This window comes from Tiliqua scincoides, chromosome 4 (genome assembly GCF_035046505.1).
Source record: "Tiliqua scincoides isolate rTilSci1 chromosome 4, rTilSci1.hap2, whole genome shotgun sequence".
In the NCBI taxonomy this organism is placed as follows: Eukaryota; Metazoa; Chordata; class Lepidosauria; order Squamata; family Scincidae; genus Tiliqua; species Tiliqua scincoides.
In genome coordinates, this window is record NC_089824.1 from 148,834,478 (window position 1) to 148,849,666 (window position 15,189).

At 46.0% G+C, this 15,189-nt stretch overlaps 1 protein-coding gene across 1 annotated transcript; it reads right to left on the minus strand.

Annotated features, from left to right (window-relative positions):
• Nucleotides 1-1,076: 1,076 nt before the first annotated feature.
• DYNLT5 (dynein light chain Tctex-type family member 5) lies at nt 1,077-8,885 on the minus strand. Its single transcript, XM_066626364.1, has 4 exons — nt 8,773-8,885; nt 6,894-6,985; nt 3,356-3,480; nt 1,077-1,280 (listed from the first exon to the last, which is right to left on the minus strand). The coding sequence occupies exons 1-4, from the start codon at nt 8,883-8,885 to the stop codon at nt 1,077-1,079; spliced, it is 534 nt and encodes a 177-aa protein (XP_066482461.1).
• Nucleotides 8,886-15,189: the final 6,304 nt, after the last annotated feature.

The following is a 15,189-nucleotide window of genomic DNA, read 5'->3' on the forward strand; positions in this document are numbered from 1 at the left end:
TTCCTTTGCCCCAGGGTAAACCCCAGGAGCTTTGTTGGGTCAAATTGGACCTGCTCCAGTGATTTCGCTGGCACAAGTCCAAGTTGATCTGTGCAGGCCTGCCAACCCTCATTCAAGTTCAAGCAACAGGCACATGTTTCGAACGAATCACCTTATGAGCACTTATAAACAAAATGTAGTCTGGCTATACATTTCAGTAATTTTTCAAGAATGTAAACATGGAAACACATTAATTAGGCCTCATTTACAAAACCATTATGACATTATTGGTAAGATACCAGGGATATTAAGCCCTTTCTCAGAAAGGTTGATGTGACCATACACAGGCAGCCCAATTCTACTTAAATCTCCACATGGCAATACAATAATATTGCAGCTTCCGCTCCATCCCATAGGGGATTTTTAGCTACTGAAGGTCTCAGAGTAAAGGGGCATTTGCTGAGGTAGCCTCAACAGCTGCAGTGGGTCAACTCGGACCTGCGCCAGCAATATCATTGGTGCAAGTCTGCACTGATCCATGCAGGTGGATCAGGCCCAGAAAGGAGGTTGAGAGTCAGCATGTACAACTGTCACTGAATTAATCCCCCTCCCAGGCCTGACCCACCCTCCTTCTTGCCTCCATCACTGCCCCATTCCACCTATTGCCTCCCACTCTCTACCCACCCTCTTGTTCCATTCCCCCCTTGTTCCATTCCCCCTTGCTCCAACCCCTTGTGCAGGCTTATCTGTTCCTGTGGGCCTCTTGATGTCTACTGGTGTGCATGGGAAGGCTCTGGCCTTCCTTCCAGCATACCAGCAGCTTGTGTTGCAGCAAAGCGCTTTACGGCACTTTTACGGCAGCCAGTGCCAGTGGAACATATGTTCTGCCAGCACATGTTTTGAATAGGATAGGGCTGTAAGCTTACACACCAGCAGTGAGACAGCATCAGTAGTATTAACCCCCATTATCACCAGCATAATTGCTCTGCTTAGTGCCCATGAAATATAACTCCTGTGGCTGTTCAGTAAACTCACATTAAAAAGTATTATCTAACTGTGCATATAGGTTGCTCAATTTTACACTGAACTTTCTATTATTACTCAAAGTAAACAGCAAAGACATTTGCAAGTGCAAAGAGTGATCTGTTTTTGAAGGAGTATGAAGAAAAGGTATCACTTGTAGTGTCCCAGAGGCACCGGCTTCCAATCTGCATACTCTGCTTGTCTAGTTGCCCAATATGTATAGTCACGATAATTTTATATCTTGGTATCATCAGGTCTTTTACCCGAGCCTTAATGACCTAAAAGAGAAAGAAAACACATGTTGTCACATACAAATACCACATGCTCACTGTTACAGCCGAAGTGTATCTAAGATATGATAATGTATAGTATCTGTAAATTATTACATGGATCCATTGTTTAACCTGAATTACAGTAGTTTAAGGGCCAAGGGGACATTACTTTTAATGTGACTTTGAATCCAGTGCCTGGGATATCCAATATCTTTTTTTTAAGCCAAAAGCAGTTGTTGGGCATCCTCAACTGACTTGATTTAGGGCACAATCCTAACCCTTTATGTCAGTGCTTTTCAGCACTGACATAATGGCAGTGCAGCTCTGAGGTAAGGGAACAAACATTGCCTCACTTTGAGGAGGCCTCCGTGAGTGACACCCAACTGTAGGATGCAGCACATGTCCCATTGGCACCGCTATGCCAGTGCTGGAAAGCACTGACGTAAGGGGTTAGGATTGCGCCCTTAGAATCATAGTATTGGAAGGGACTTACAAGATCTTTTAGTCCAAACTCTTGCCAATGCAAGTAGTTCACAGGAATAACATCCCTAACAAATGACCACCCAGTCGCTGCTCAAAGACCTCCAACGATGGAGAGTTTACCATCTAGTTGGTTTATGGCGCAATCCTAACCCCTTATGTCAGTGCTTTCCAGTGGGACATGTGCTGCATCCTGCAGTTGGGTGTCACTCATGGAAGCCTCCTCAAAGTAAGGCAATGTTTCTTCCCTTACCTCGGAGCTTCATTGCCCTTATGTCAGTGAGGGAAAGCACTGACATAAGGAGTTAGGATTGCGCCCTTAGTCTACCACAATTTGGTTTAAAGCTTATGCTATTTTCCCCACTAAACGTCTTCCTCCACCCAAGTTACAGCAAACAGCTATAAATGGTGCCTTCTGGGACTGTACCTTGTACCTGGGACTAGACCTTGTTTTAAGTTTCCATTTTGTTAGCTTCCAGAAATACGTGCAAAGTACAGTAAAGAGAATTACTTGCAAGAAAGAAATTTAGGCAGACACACCCTTAACAGACCAAGTCCTAACACAAGTAGGGACTTGTGAGGGAGGGCAGGATCCCACATTTTAAAGGTGGCTACTAGAGCACTCCAAGCTTTTAGCCTATAATGAATCCACTAGTTTGTTGAAGGGGACAGCTGGATGAAAATGTTTGCTGTAACCCACACAGAGTAAAGCTTGCTTGGCACTTTGTTAAGTAGCATCTCCATTCACTTGAGACATGGGTGGAGATCCCAGTTAACTAAGTTTCCTGCTTTAAGAAGTGTTTGTTAACAAGACACCTGTGTACCTCTCAACCCCCTCCCTCACTTACAAGAGAGGGCTCCATCTTCAGTGTTGTTCTGCCCTCCTTCCTTCCCCACAACGGTCCTCTAAGAACAGAGCTTTTCCACTTCCTACTGCATGAGGGCCCTGCTTAGGAAGTAGAGACCATTTCAAGAGAGCCCTCAGGAGGAAGGAAATAGGATGGAGTGGCTCTGCAGGCCTGTTCAGTACACATGAACACTCAGTGCTTAACCTGTTAACAAAAATCTGTGGTACAAACTCTGTGGAAGCCATAACCCCTTATTCCTGTGTTAGTTTATGAACATAGAAATTAGTTGTGGTGATTCAGGAAGGAAGGCAGGATGCTCAGCACATATCCAAAAATAATCCTCTACCTAGCAAGAATAAAAAATATCATAGTAGATAATGCATTGCATAATGCAAGAGATTTGGGTTCCAATACAAGATGCTGAAACAGAACTCCTAAATGACATCAGCAAATACAGAAACTCACTCCATCATTGAGTCCTGGATACATCATAACTGGTGAATATGTTGTTCATCTGAGGGAAGCCTAATTTGTATAACAAGATCATCATCTCCTTATGCAAATGTCTTAATATCCCAACTCATAGTTCAGAAATCATAGGACACAATCCTGGCACTGAAAAGCAGTTCCCAAACTGAGGCCCAAGGCAAGGCACCTATATGATGGTGTTGATTTTTCTGGTGGTGTGGGGTTTTTTAAGAAAAAAAAATCTACTGATATTTTTTAAAAAGTGCTTTACAATGAAATTTGTACCTCAGAGATGGTCTTTGTCATTTGTCTACACAGCTCTGCTTCGTATTTTTCCTCTTGAAGATAACTTGTTACCACATCCTTCAAGATATTATTCACAATGAACACTGGAAAGCATTTGGTAGGACCTGGTATATAGAGACAACTCATGGCATTATTTCAGAAGGCCTTCCTATGAAAAGACCAAGTAAACTTCACAGCTGTTACGATAATGGCAAAATACATAAAAATTTTGAACAAAGCTGTCACAAACCAAACACTGTTTTTTTTTAATTTAACTATAACAGCATCTTAGAAAACAGCTGCACAATTTGATTTGTTTTTAGATTTGTTTTAAAATTTCCTGGCACAAATATAAAAGCAAATCCGGGCGCAAACCTAACCTCTTTCCAGCACTGACATAAGGGCAATGCAGCTCTGAGGTAAGGGAACAAACATTTCCTTCCTTGGAGGAGGCCTCCATGAGTGACACCGAACTGCAGGATGCAGCACACATCCCATTGGCACCGCCATGCCAGTGCTGGAAAGCACTGGCATAAGGGGGTAGGACTGCGCCCTCAGACAGTTAATGCAGCTATTTCCTAATGCTTCTCTCAGTAGGATATGAAGGTAGTAAATAACACTGGTGGGGCTGGTAGTGTGGTTACTTCTCACACCAGCTGCATTGGCCCTTCCCCAGCGATGTAATACTGGCCCCAACCATGCAATTTGTTTCCTTCAAATAGTGTCACAAGTAACATGGAAGCAGTTGGCATTCTGGGGTGGAGGGAGAAGGCAGGGAGAGGGTGGGAGGGAGGTGTGGCAAGGGAGGGAGTGTCATTCAGCTCCACTGAATCCTGAGCCCTGTGTTGGGATGCGTTGTCCGACACAGGACTCTCTGATTCTGTGCCGGCTCCAGAGCAGCCGCAGAATTCTGTAGACCCATTGAGGAGGTACTTTCTTTACTTGGGGGAAGGGGATAAGAGTTCCCTTCTCCCGAGAAGGTGGCAGAGGCTGTCTGGGATGCACTGGATGCCATGGCAGCCATTTTGGCACCGCAGCAGCCCCGCACTCCAGGCAGCTCAGGATTTGGTTTTCTGTCCTGTGCAGTTCAAAGATTCAATGAGCACCGGCTGTTTTTGCCTTGCCCTGACTTGTATCAATAAGTGATTTTTTACACTTTTATTTATTGGAGTGGAGTCCACATTGCAATAAAACTAGTGGGAAAATGATTAAGTGTAAGGATGCAAGCTAGTCTCTCTGTGATAAAGAAATGTTTCAAACAGGATAACAGGCAGCACTTATTTTGAAGACAATAATTTGACCGTACAATGGAAACCAAGTTTATTCTTTGCGATTAAAAAATGAAACTTTCCTTTCTATTTCCTGCTTAAAATAGTATTGCTACAATATTTGTAAAAAATGTGCATAGATACTCAAACATAATATTTTTGAGAGGTAATATTTTTGAGATTGAGAGGCCCAATCTTATGGCTGGGAAACACAAACATAGCCTGGCCATCACAGAAGCCCTTTTGCTGGTGGCTGCGGCATGGCCGCCAGTACAACCCTGCCAGTGGAATATCAGTAAAGGCGCAAGGAGTGGGGTGGAATCAGGTCAAGCCACTGGCCACCGGACTGTGAATCTCCATCCTGGCGGGACATGCTTCCAGTGGCTACTCCAAACTACACCAGCAACAGAGCTGGCATAGTTCTGAGGAGTCCCATACGGAACTATGTAGTGACTGGGACGTTCCAGCAGTATTCCCCTTCCCATCTCTCTTGACTGGCCTCTACAATGGGACAGCGTTTTGGATGCAGCAGATATCATGCCGGCGGCTTTGCATCCAACATGCCACTCCTGCATAGAACTGGGCCATTAATAAGGAAATCACTCTGTCCATCTACCAAACACACATAGTCAAGTTTATTTTTTTATTCATCTCTTTTACTAACTCAAGAGAAAATTTTTTGGCAGTTTGGTACCAAAAATAGATTGTCACTGAGACTTGCAGAATTACCAACAGGCAACTTGTCAAGAGGCTTATGAGCAGAGCTTGCCTCAAGCAGACGGTTTCCTAAATTGGGTTCTATATTTGCACTGCCTCTATGGCTTCTGTCCCTCAAAACAAAGACATACATGGCAGATTTTTTTATTTATTGGAGATTCAGGAGCTTTATGCCACTAAACTCCACAACACCATATTTAAATGCTTTGGGATAAATTGCCCCTACTGAAGTCACTTAAGGAGGTAATGCCACTTCTATCCTAGGGCCATTACCATAATAAATAATACATTATTTGACACATTTCTACTCCTGTCAGCTCCTCAGCAATGCATTCAATACACAGCATGCCTAGAAAATGTGTCTGCAGCTACTCATAGTTCACATATATAGGGAGCTTCAGATCTAGGGTTCAACATGTTTCACGTTCATTATCTCATCAATGCTTACAACATCCCTGTTAAGGCCATCAATATTATTATCCCCACATGCACATATAGAGCTTACAGAATGTGTTCTTGCACATCTCTAATTTTAGGAAAGATGCAATATAATATTTTGCTTCCAGTTTCCCTGGTGAGGGAAAAAAGAAATGACTATTTTAGACAGCAGTGTAGTTAAGGGGGTGCATCTAGCACCTGGGGACACACAAAATTTTTTACACCCCCAGAGTGTTCTGGTCATGTCCAGGAGGTGGTGTGGGGAAGTCACATGTTTGCTGCTGGAGGGTAATGGAGGATATGGCGGACTGGTCTCAGTCAGGCTCCCTGCTAGAGAAGTGGCATTCACCCACATGACCTAGAGGCCTAGGACCCAGGGACCTTTACTCTCCTCCCACCCTCCACCCCCTTAGCTACACTAATTATTTCAGAGGTTATTGCCTTGCTATTATATGGGAATGTTGGAAAGGCAACAGGCCACTAAGCCTTAAGGAGATGTTTCAGGAAGTAGTTTCATTCCTTAGCCACCCATTATAAAGGATGTCTTTATACCATATGAGCACAGGTGTTCTATATTTACGAAGTCCTTACTGCTAGGGGGTGCTAATTTCTTACAGAACCTGACCATCTATGCAGGTTGCAGGTTGTGACTAGCATCTGGAGAATATACTGATCCTCAAGTACAGGTGTGCTCACACTTTTTTGGCTCGAGAGCTACTTTGAAACCCAGCAAGGCCCGGAGATCTACCAAAGTTTTTTTTACAATGTTCGCGCCATCATAACATATAACATTTATGTGTACAATGTATGTTGGTGTACCTTGAGCCCCACTGAGTATAACAGGACTTACTCCTGAGTAGACATGCCTAGGATTAGACTGTGAGGCTGCAATCCTAGCCACACTTACCTGGGAGTAAGCCCCATTGAGTACAATGGGCCTTACTCCCGGCGTTTCCTCCCAGAGGCACCTGAAAGGGGGGGGTTGGCACTCCGCGATCTACTCATTTTGCCTCGCGATCTACCAATAGATCGCGATCCACCTATTGAGCACCCCTGCTCAAGTATTTTACACGTGAAATTAGCCTGTTAGCATGGAAGTGAGAAGTGATACTTACTCAACCGATATGTGTTCTCCATCTGAACAGCAGGGCGAGAAATGTCATCATGGTGGCCAGGTTCATCCATGTAAGACACAGTACTCATGGAGCTAAATGCAACAATAACTGCATTAATTGCTATTTGTTGAAAGCTACATTAATTAGAACTACCTCTTTGAGAAGTACACCACATTGTACAAGTCTTGCTTGAGCAACGTGTTCACAATAAGTTAAACTTATTTTTGGGCTTGTCCACACTACATTTTACAGAAGAGACCATATCAACCACTGCCTGAAATTTCACATATTCATTAGATAGTAATACAGAAGAGCAGAGCTAGCTAACTTTACACAAACTGGCAGATGGTTCAAATGTCCTCTACAATTACATTTGGTACTTGTATTTTTCAACAAAGCAGCAGTCAATATTAAGGTTGAAATCCTACACAGTTCCTTGAGAGGAACTCCAATTTAAACCAGTGAAACTTCTGTGTAAACATGCACAGAACAGGATTGCAAGCTTGCCAAAACCTTCATGTCCCATATCAGTCCTTCTGGTTCTCCTTCAGCTCATCACTCCTTCAATAGCAAATGATGGTTGCAGCATACACAGTTGCACTTAAACTCTTAACACCAACCTACTTGTATCTTAACACCAGCACGAGGAAGAATTGCAGACCTGGAAAATGGAATTGGGGACTGAACCGTTCCCACATCTGTGGAGTCTTCCCTGCAAACCCCTCCATCTGTTTTTTAACACAGTTCTTGCTTCTAGTCAGACTCTAGGACTGGACGAGGCCTTGCTTTGGATAAAAACAAAAACAAAACAACACTATACCACTGGCCTGTGGGGCATTTGTTGGGGAATAGGTACAGCATGAAATCAAATGCCTCCCTCCATCCTTGCAGCAGAGTTTGTTTGGGAAAAACTTGTTTTCCAATACAGCATACAGGTCTATCCCTCGCCAATATATATATTCTTTTACCAAAAAACCACCTTTTACACAAATGTGATGACTTGAGCACCCGGTGACCCATTGCTCACATGCTGCAAGTGCAGCAAAAAGTACACTAGTCCTTTCAGTCCTTGGTTTTGGTGTTCTTTGCAGCACAGTGGTACCATCGCGTAACATAGGTATCATTTGCAGCATACTAAAATTTAGTTAAAAGCCATGCCTGTATACGGAAGGAGACCCTACTTCAAAGGTTTGCGTGCATCTGCTGGCCTATGCAATCCTGCTGTGCATCAGTGCTTAAACATTTTTGTGTAAAGTAATTAAGCGATCTGGAGAGAGAGGGAACAAACCATATTTTAACTCCCTCCACCCAGTGAAATCCAAGCTAGCCAGACACAGCTGACAACTGCACTTCGAACTGAACAAGGGGAAAAGTTCCTTTCACCACACACCAATCAACTCACCTCTAATAAATATGCTGGTTACAAAATTAAAAGACACTTGCAGTACAATCTTGTACACATTTATTCAGAAGTTAAGTACCATTCTTTTCATGGGGCTTATTCCTAGGTAAGTGTGCATAGGACTGCAGCCTTAAGTTCCTACCCATCATCTGTTACTCCTACCTTAAAACAACAACTAAGGCCCAAATCCCAACCAACTTTTCAGCTCTGACATAGCTGTGCCAATGGGGCACGTACTACATCCTGCAGTTGGGGGGCAATCACGGAGGCCTCCTCAAGATCAGGTAATGTTTATTCCCTTACCTTAGAGCGGTATTGCCCTTACCTCAGTGCTGGAAAGTTGGTGAGGATTGTGCCCTAAGCTAGCATCTGTAAAAGACTTAAGAATATTAATATTACGGACACTGGAGTAGTCCAAAAAAGCAACCAAAGGGTTTGTGGAGAAAGGAGTCAGAAAACAATAAAGGCATTACTCACTCTTTGGTTCTTCCAAAATATTCTTTTGCTTTAAGCTCATGGCTCCCTAATGAGGATATGCTGCCTCTCTTCTTTAACAGGCGGGCTGCTTTTTCTTTCATTGTGTCTGACATGTCTTCTAGACAGAAGAAATACATTTTCAATTATTGCATAAACAACAACCTCAAAAGATGTTAACAGTTGCAATACAGAGGCATGTCCATTTTACAAAACAGGACAATGGAGATGTGGGGAATGGTCCAGCTTTGCAGCCCACTGGATGGGGAGAATAACTTATCTCTGTAGATGTGCTGTCACCAGGAAGGAAAATCTGCACCCGCAAATCTGGAGAGGAGCTGGGGTATCTTGCTGCATTTCACCTTCCATCTCAGATATGCCCCAAGGGGCCAGGATATAGGATATACAGCCCAAGGGGCCACTGGCTTCCTCAATATTAGATTTGTTAGGCACTGGGGAACGTTTTGGGACAAGCGGGGCCTGTACAAGAGGGACGGGCTCCATTTGAACCAGAATGGAACCAGACTGCTGGCGCATAACATTAAAAAGGTGGCAGAGCACCTTTTAAACTGATCCCTGGGGGAAGGCCGACAGGAGCCGAGGGGCATCCGGTTCGGGACTCCTCATCCCTATGGGATGAGGATGGGGAGGTTAGAGAACAACAAGACAAAGGCAGGGTAGGAGAAGAAATTGGGAAAGGTAGCGTGTTGGGATGTGATAGACGGTTTGGCACAATGAGAGGATGCGGGGACAAAGAAGCGAATAAGCAGTCCATCCTGGGGCATTCCGTGTATAAATGCTTTTATGCGAATGCCCGAAGTCTACGAGCAAAGGTGGGAGAACTGGAATGTCTGGTGACAAGGGAAAATATTGACATAGTGGGCATAACGGAAACCTGGTGGAATGCGGAGAATCAGTGGGATACCGCAATCCCGGGCTATAAACTCTACAGGAGGGACAGGCAGGGGCATGTTGGAGGTGGGGTGGCCCTTTATGTTAAGGAAGGGATAGAATCCAGCAAAGTAGAGATTGAAGGTGGGTCCGACTCCACCGTAGAATCTCTGTGGGTTAAATTACCAGGCTTGTGCAGCGATGTAATACTGGGGGCGTGCTATTGTCCTCCAGACCAGAAATCTGATGGGGACCTTGAAATGAGGAAACAGATCAGGGAGGTGACAAGGAGGGACAGGGTTGTAATCATGGGGGACTTCAATTATCCTCATATTGACTGGGTCAATTTGTGTTCTGGTCACGATAAGGAAACCGGATTTCTTGACGTGCTAAATGACTGTGGCTTAGATCAGCTAGTCACGGAGCCCACCAGAGGACAGGTGACTCTGGATTTAATTTTGTGTGGTACGCAGGACCTGGTTAGAGATGTAAACGTTACTGAGCCATTGGGGAACAGTGATCATGCTGCGATCCGTTTTGACGTGCACGTTGGGGGAAGAATACCAGGCAAATCTCTAACAAAAACCCTTGACTTCCGACGGGCGGACTTCCCCAAATGAGGAGGCTGGTTAGAAGGAGGTTGAAAGGGAGGGTAAAAAAAGTCCATTCTCTCCAGAGTGCATGGAGGCTGCTTAAAACAACAGTAATAGAGGCCCAGCAGAGGTGTATACCGCAAAGAAAGAAGGGTTCCACTAAATCCAGGAGGGTGCCCGCATGGCTAACCAGCCAAGTTAGAGAGGCTGTGAAGGGCAAGGAAGCTTCCTTCCATAAATGGAAGTCTTGCCCTAATGAGGAGAATAAAAAGGAACATAAACTGTGGCAAAAGAAATGTAAGAAGGTGATATGGGAGGCCAAGCGAGACTATGAGGAACGCATGGCCAGCAACATTAAGGGGAATAATAAAAGCTTCTTCAAATATGTTAGAAGCAGGAAACCCGCCAGAGAAGCGGTTGGCCCTCTGGATGGTGAGGGAGGGAAAGGGGAGATAAAAGGAGACTTAGAGATGGCAGAGAAATTAAATGAGTTCTTTGCATCTGTCTTCACGGCAGAAGACCTCGGGCAGATACCACTGCCCGAACGGCCCCTCCTAACCGAGGAGTTAAGTCAGATAGAGGTTAAAAGAGAAGATGTTTCAGACCTCATTGATAAATTAAAGATCAATAAGTCACCGGGCCCTGATGGCATCCACCCAAGGGTTATTAAGGAATTGAAGAATGAAGTTGCAGATCTCTTGACTAAGGTATGCAACTTGTCCCTCAAAACGGCCACGGTGCCAGAAGATTGGAGGATAGCAAATGTCACGCCTATTTTTAAAAAGGGAAAGAGGGAGGACCCGGGAAACTATAGGCCGGTCAGCCTAACATCCATACCGGGTAAGATGGTGGAATGCCTCATCAAAGATAGGATCTCAAAACACATAGACGAACAGGCCTTGCTGAGGGAGAGTCAGCATGGTTTCTGTAAGGGTAAGTCTTGCCTCACAAACCTTATAGAATTCTTTGAAAAGGTCAACAGGCATGTGGATGCGGGAGAACCCGTGGACATTATATATCTGGACTTTCAGAAGGCGTTTGACACGGTCCCTCACCAAAGGCTACTGAAAAAACTCCACAGTCAGGGAATTAGAGGACAGGTCCTCTCATGGATTGAGAACTGGTTGGAGGCCAGGAAGCAGAGAGTGGGTGCCAATGGGCAATTTTCACAATGGAGAGAGGTGAAAAGCGGTGTGCCCCAAGGATCTGTCCTGGGACCGGTGCTTTTCAACCTCTTCATAAATGACCTGGAGACAGGGTTGAGCAGTGAAGTGGCTAAGTTTGCAGACGACACCAAACTTTTCCAAGTGGTAAAGACCAGAAGTGATTGTGAGGAGCTCCAGAAGGATCTCTCCAGACTGGCAGAATGGTCAGCAAAATGGCAGATGCGCTTCAATGTCAGTAAGTGTAAAGTCATGCACATTGGGGCAAAAAATCAAAACTTTAGATATAGGCTGATGGGTTCTGAGCTGTCTGTGACAGATCAGGAGAGAGATCTTGGGGTGGTGGTGGACAGGTCGATGAAAGTGTCGACCCAATGTGCGGCGGCAGTGAAGAAGGCCAATTCTATGCTTGGGATCATTAGGAAGGGTATTGAGAACAAAACGGCTAGTATTATAATGCCGTTGTACAAATCGACGGTAAGGCCACACCTGGAGTATTGTGTCCAGTTCTGGTTGCCGCATCTCAAAAAAGACATAGTGGAAATGGAAAAGGTGCAAAAGAGAGTGACTAAGATGATTACGGGGCTGGGGCACCTTCCTTATGAGGAAAGGCTACGGCGTTTGGGCCTCTTCAGTCTAGAAAAGAGACGCCTGAGGGGGGACACGATTGAGACATACAAAATTATGCAGGGGATGGACAGAGTGGATAGGGAGATGCTCTTTACACTCTCACATAATACCAGAACCAGGGGACATCCACTAAAATTGAGTGTTGGGCGGGTTAGGACAGACAAAAGAAAATATTTCTTTACTCAGCGTGTGGTCGGTCTGTGGAACTCCTTGCCACAGGATGTGGTGCTGGCGTCTAGCCTAGACGCCTTTAAAAGGGGATTGGACGAATTTCTGGAGGAAAAATCCATTATGGGGTACAAGCCATGATGTGTATGCGCAACCTCCTGATTTTAGGAATGGGTTGTGTCAGAATGCCAGATGTAGGGGAGGGCACCAGGATGAGGTCTCTTGTTATCTGGTGTGCTCCCTGGGGCATTTGGTGGGCCGCTGTGAGATACAGGAAGCTGGACTAGATGGGCCTATGGCCTGATCCAGTGGGGCTGTTCTTATGTTCTTATGTTAATATGGAAGCAAGATGCTGTAGGAGCAATGTGGGAAGTCCATAGACCAGGTGAACCCCTCATCCTAAGAACTCTCATTTGCCCTTGGCAGGAACAGTCTTGAAAAGCTACCAGGAGCAAGTGGAGATAGCTCTCTCAGACAGAAAGACTGAGCAAGCAATTGGGGAAAACAAAAGAGTATTAACTGAAAAGAAAACAAAATGAAAGAAAGAAAGAAAAGGGTATTGATAAAAGCAGGCAAAGGCAGATTCTTGCAATTGGATAAAAACAGATCATTTTTAGAGTTGGAGGCAAAATTAAAACGATAAAAACCTGACAAGGTTTTAACTAGACAGAAATGTTGCCTAGGAAGGTACTTGCTTCAATGTAATTTCCTTGTTCACATCCATGTAACAAGGGCCATCAGCAGTGGACAGGTTACCTTTGTTAAATGTTTGAATGAAGACATACCCAGAGTCAAATGAGCTAGTTCCAGCTGAACTCGGCCTCTACTGTTCTGGCTGGTTAATCCAGAGGCAGGAAACTTGGGGTCAACCTCATGAACTGACCCTTAGCCACAACCAGATCTTTGGATCTGGCCCATGGGCGTATGGATGCCAAACTCAATGGGATGCTACTGTATATTTCCTGGCCCCTTTGTTCCGTAGGAGCCAGGTATTGGTCACACTGGTGCATTCAAGCCACATCACAGTCAGGTTGCTGCTGGGGTGGTGCCGGTGTCAGAGGTTAGAATGGCAAAGATGAATTCTGTTGACTTACTCAAGCCAGTGCCATTTTCCATACACAGTGGGGTTTTTCCAGTAAGGTCCTCATTCACCACAAAAAGTATTACAGTATTTGCAAACAGAAGAGAATACCAGCAAGGAATCTATAGCTGTGCATTGGAAGGGCCCCTTGAAGCTGGCCATATGGTCTTGGTCAAAAGTGTTAGACCATTTAATTATGAAAAGACTGACAGATCAAATAAAATGGGTAGGCTGAAACTAGAAGGCCTCTATTCAATCCAGCCCGCTGTCTGGGATGTGAATCTTCCCAGGTTAGAGCTGCACCCGAGGGCCCAGAACTGCAGGGTTGCCAATGTCATTTCAGCCAGTCCTTGCCATTTTTAACAGCAATGCAATGGTCAGAAATCTAACAGAAGGGAACTTCCCAGGATTAGAAATGCAATGATGGGGAAATCTTCCTGAGAAGCACTTCTGCCTCTCAAGGAGCTGTGTGGAGACCTGGCACGAAAAAGTCCAGAGTCATAAGGAAGGAGCTGCCAGCTGGTCCGAGGCGCTTGTGACTCCCAGAACTCTCCACCTGCTGGGCCAGCCAGGGTCGGGGTGACTTGATGATGCTGGAGGTCACTCCCCCTCCATCAGGGCATCAACCCCCTGAATTGGGGGCTTGTGCCTTCAACAGGCGCCTGCAGGCTCGAAGGTCAGGCCAAGGGGGGGAGCTGCACCAGGTGACCGGCTGCCTGTCCTGCCGCTGGGCCAGGCACTGGAACCCCGCACAGCCTGGTAGCGCCCCAGGCGCGTTGCGACGCTCCCAGCAGCACCACCTCCCTCCTCGCCCACAACTGGCGCCAGAGCCCCCGAACTTACCAGCCTCTTCCCGTGGCGCGGTCCTCCCTTTCCTGCAGCAGCCCGACGACCGAGCCGGCGCTGTTGCCGTTTCCAGGGCTACCAGCCAGCCCCGGCGCAGATCTGTCCCCGCCCAGCCAGCTGGAGGAGGAGGAGGAGGAGGGTGGGCACCGGGCACCCCCCGGCTCCCGCTTTGCACGCCCAGCAAGCGCTCAGGCTGCAGACCCGCGCGCAAAAGCAGCAGCAGCACTGAGCACGCCCCGCCCCGCCATGCGCTGAGCCGGTCTCTGCCAGGACACGTTCATCGCCAAGGAGAACCTGGGAGCACAACCCTCTGCGTGTCTACTTGGAAGCAAGTCCCATTGAGCCCAATGAGAGATGGACTCCCAGGTAAGGAGATACTCCCAGGTGTCTCGGATCGAAGCCAGGGGCTACAGTCCGAACCACACTTTCCTGGGAGTGTCCCCACTTTTCATGGGGAGTCCCCATGGACTGTAAAGTGGGACTCACTTCTGAGTTGACCTGAGTAGCACAGGATTGGACTCTGAGCAGGGTGCCCAGATGTCCTCACCAGGCACCCCAAAATGTAGGACGTCCAAGAAGAATGTCGGACATGACAACATAAAAACAAACAAAAAAACCTTATAGATTGTTTTTCAAGTGGTTAATTTAAATTGAAATTCTTAAATTTAAAACTATGTTACATATAATTTATTACATGCAATTTATTAATTATAAGAAGGCTCTGCACTGCCTGCAGGGGTTGCTCAGAGGGAAAAGGAGGACATTTAAGTTCTTTTCCAGGACATGAGGCTGAAAAAGAGGACATGTCCTGGAAAAAAGAGGACATCTGGTCACCCTGGCTCTGAGGTCTTTGCCTTCCAACTGCATGCTGGCTTCCTGGCAGAGCCCATCCTGTCATAAGAACATAAGAACAGCCCCGCTGGATCAGGACATAGGCCCATCTAGTCCAGCTTCCTGTATCTCACAGCGGCCCACCAAATGCCCCAGGGAGCACACCAGATAACAAAAGACCTGCAACCTGGTGCCCTCCCTTGCATCTGACATAGCC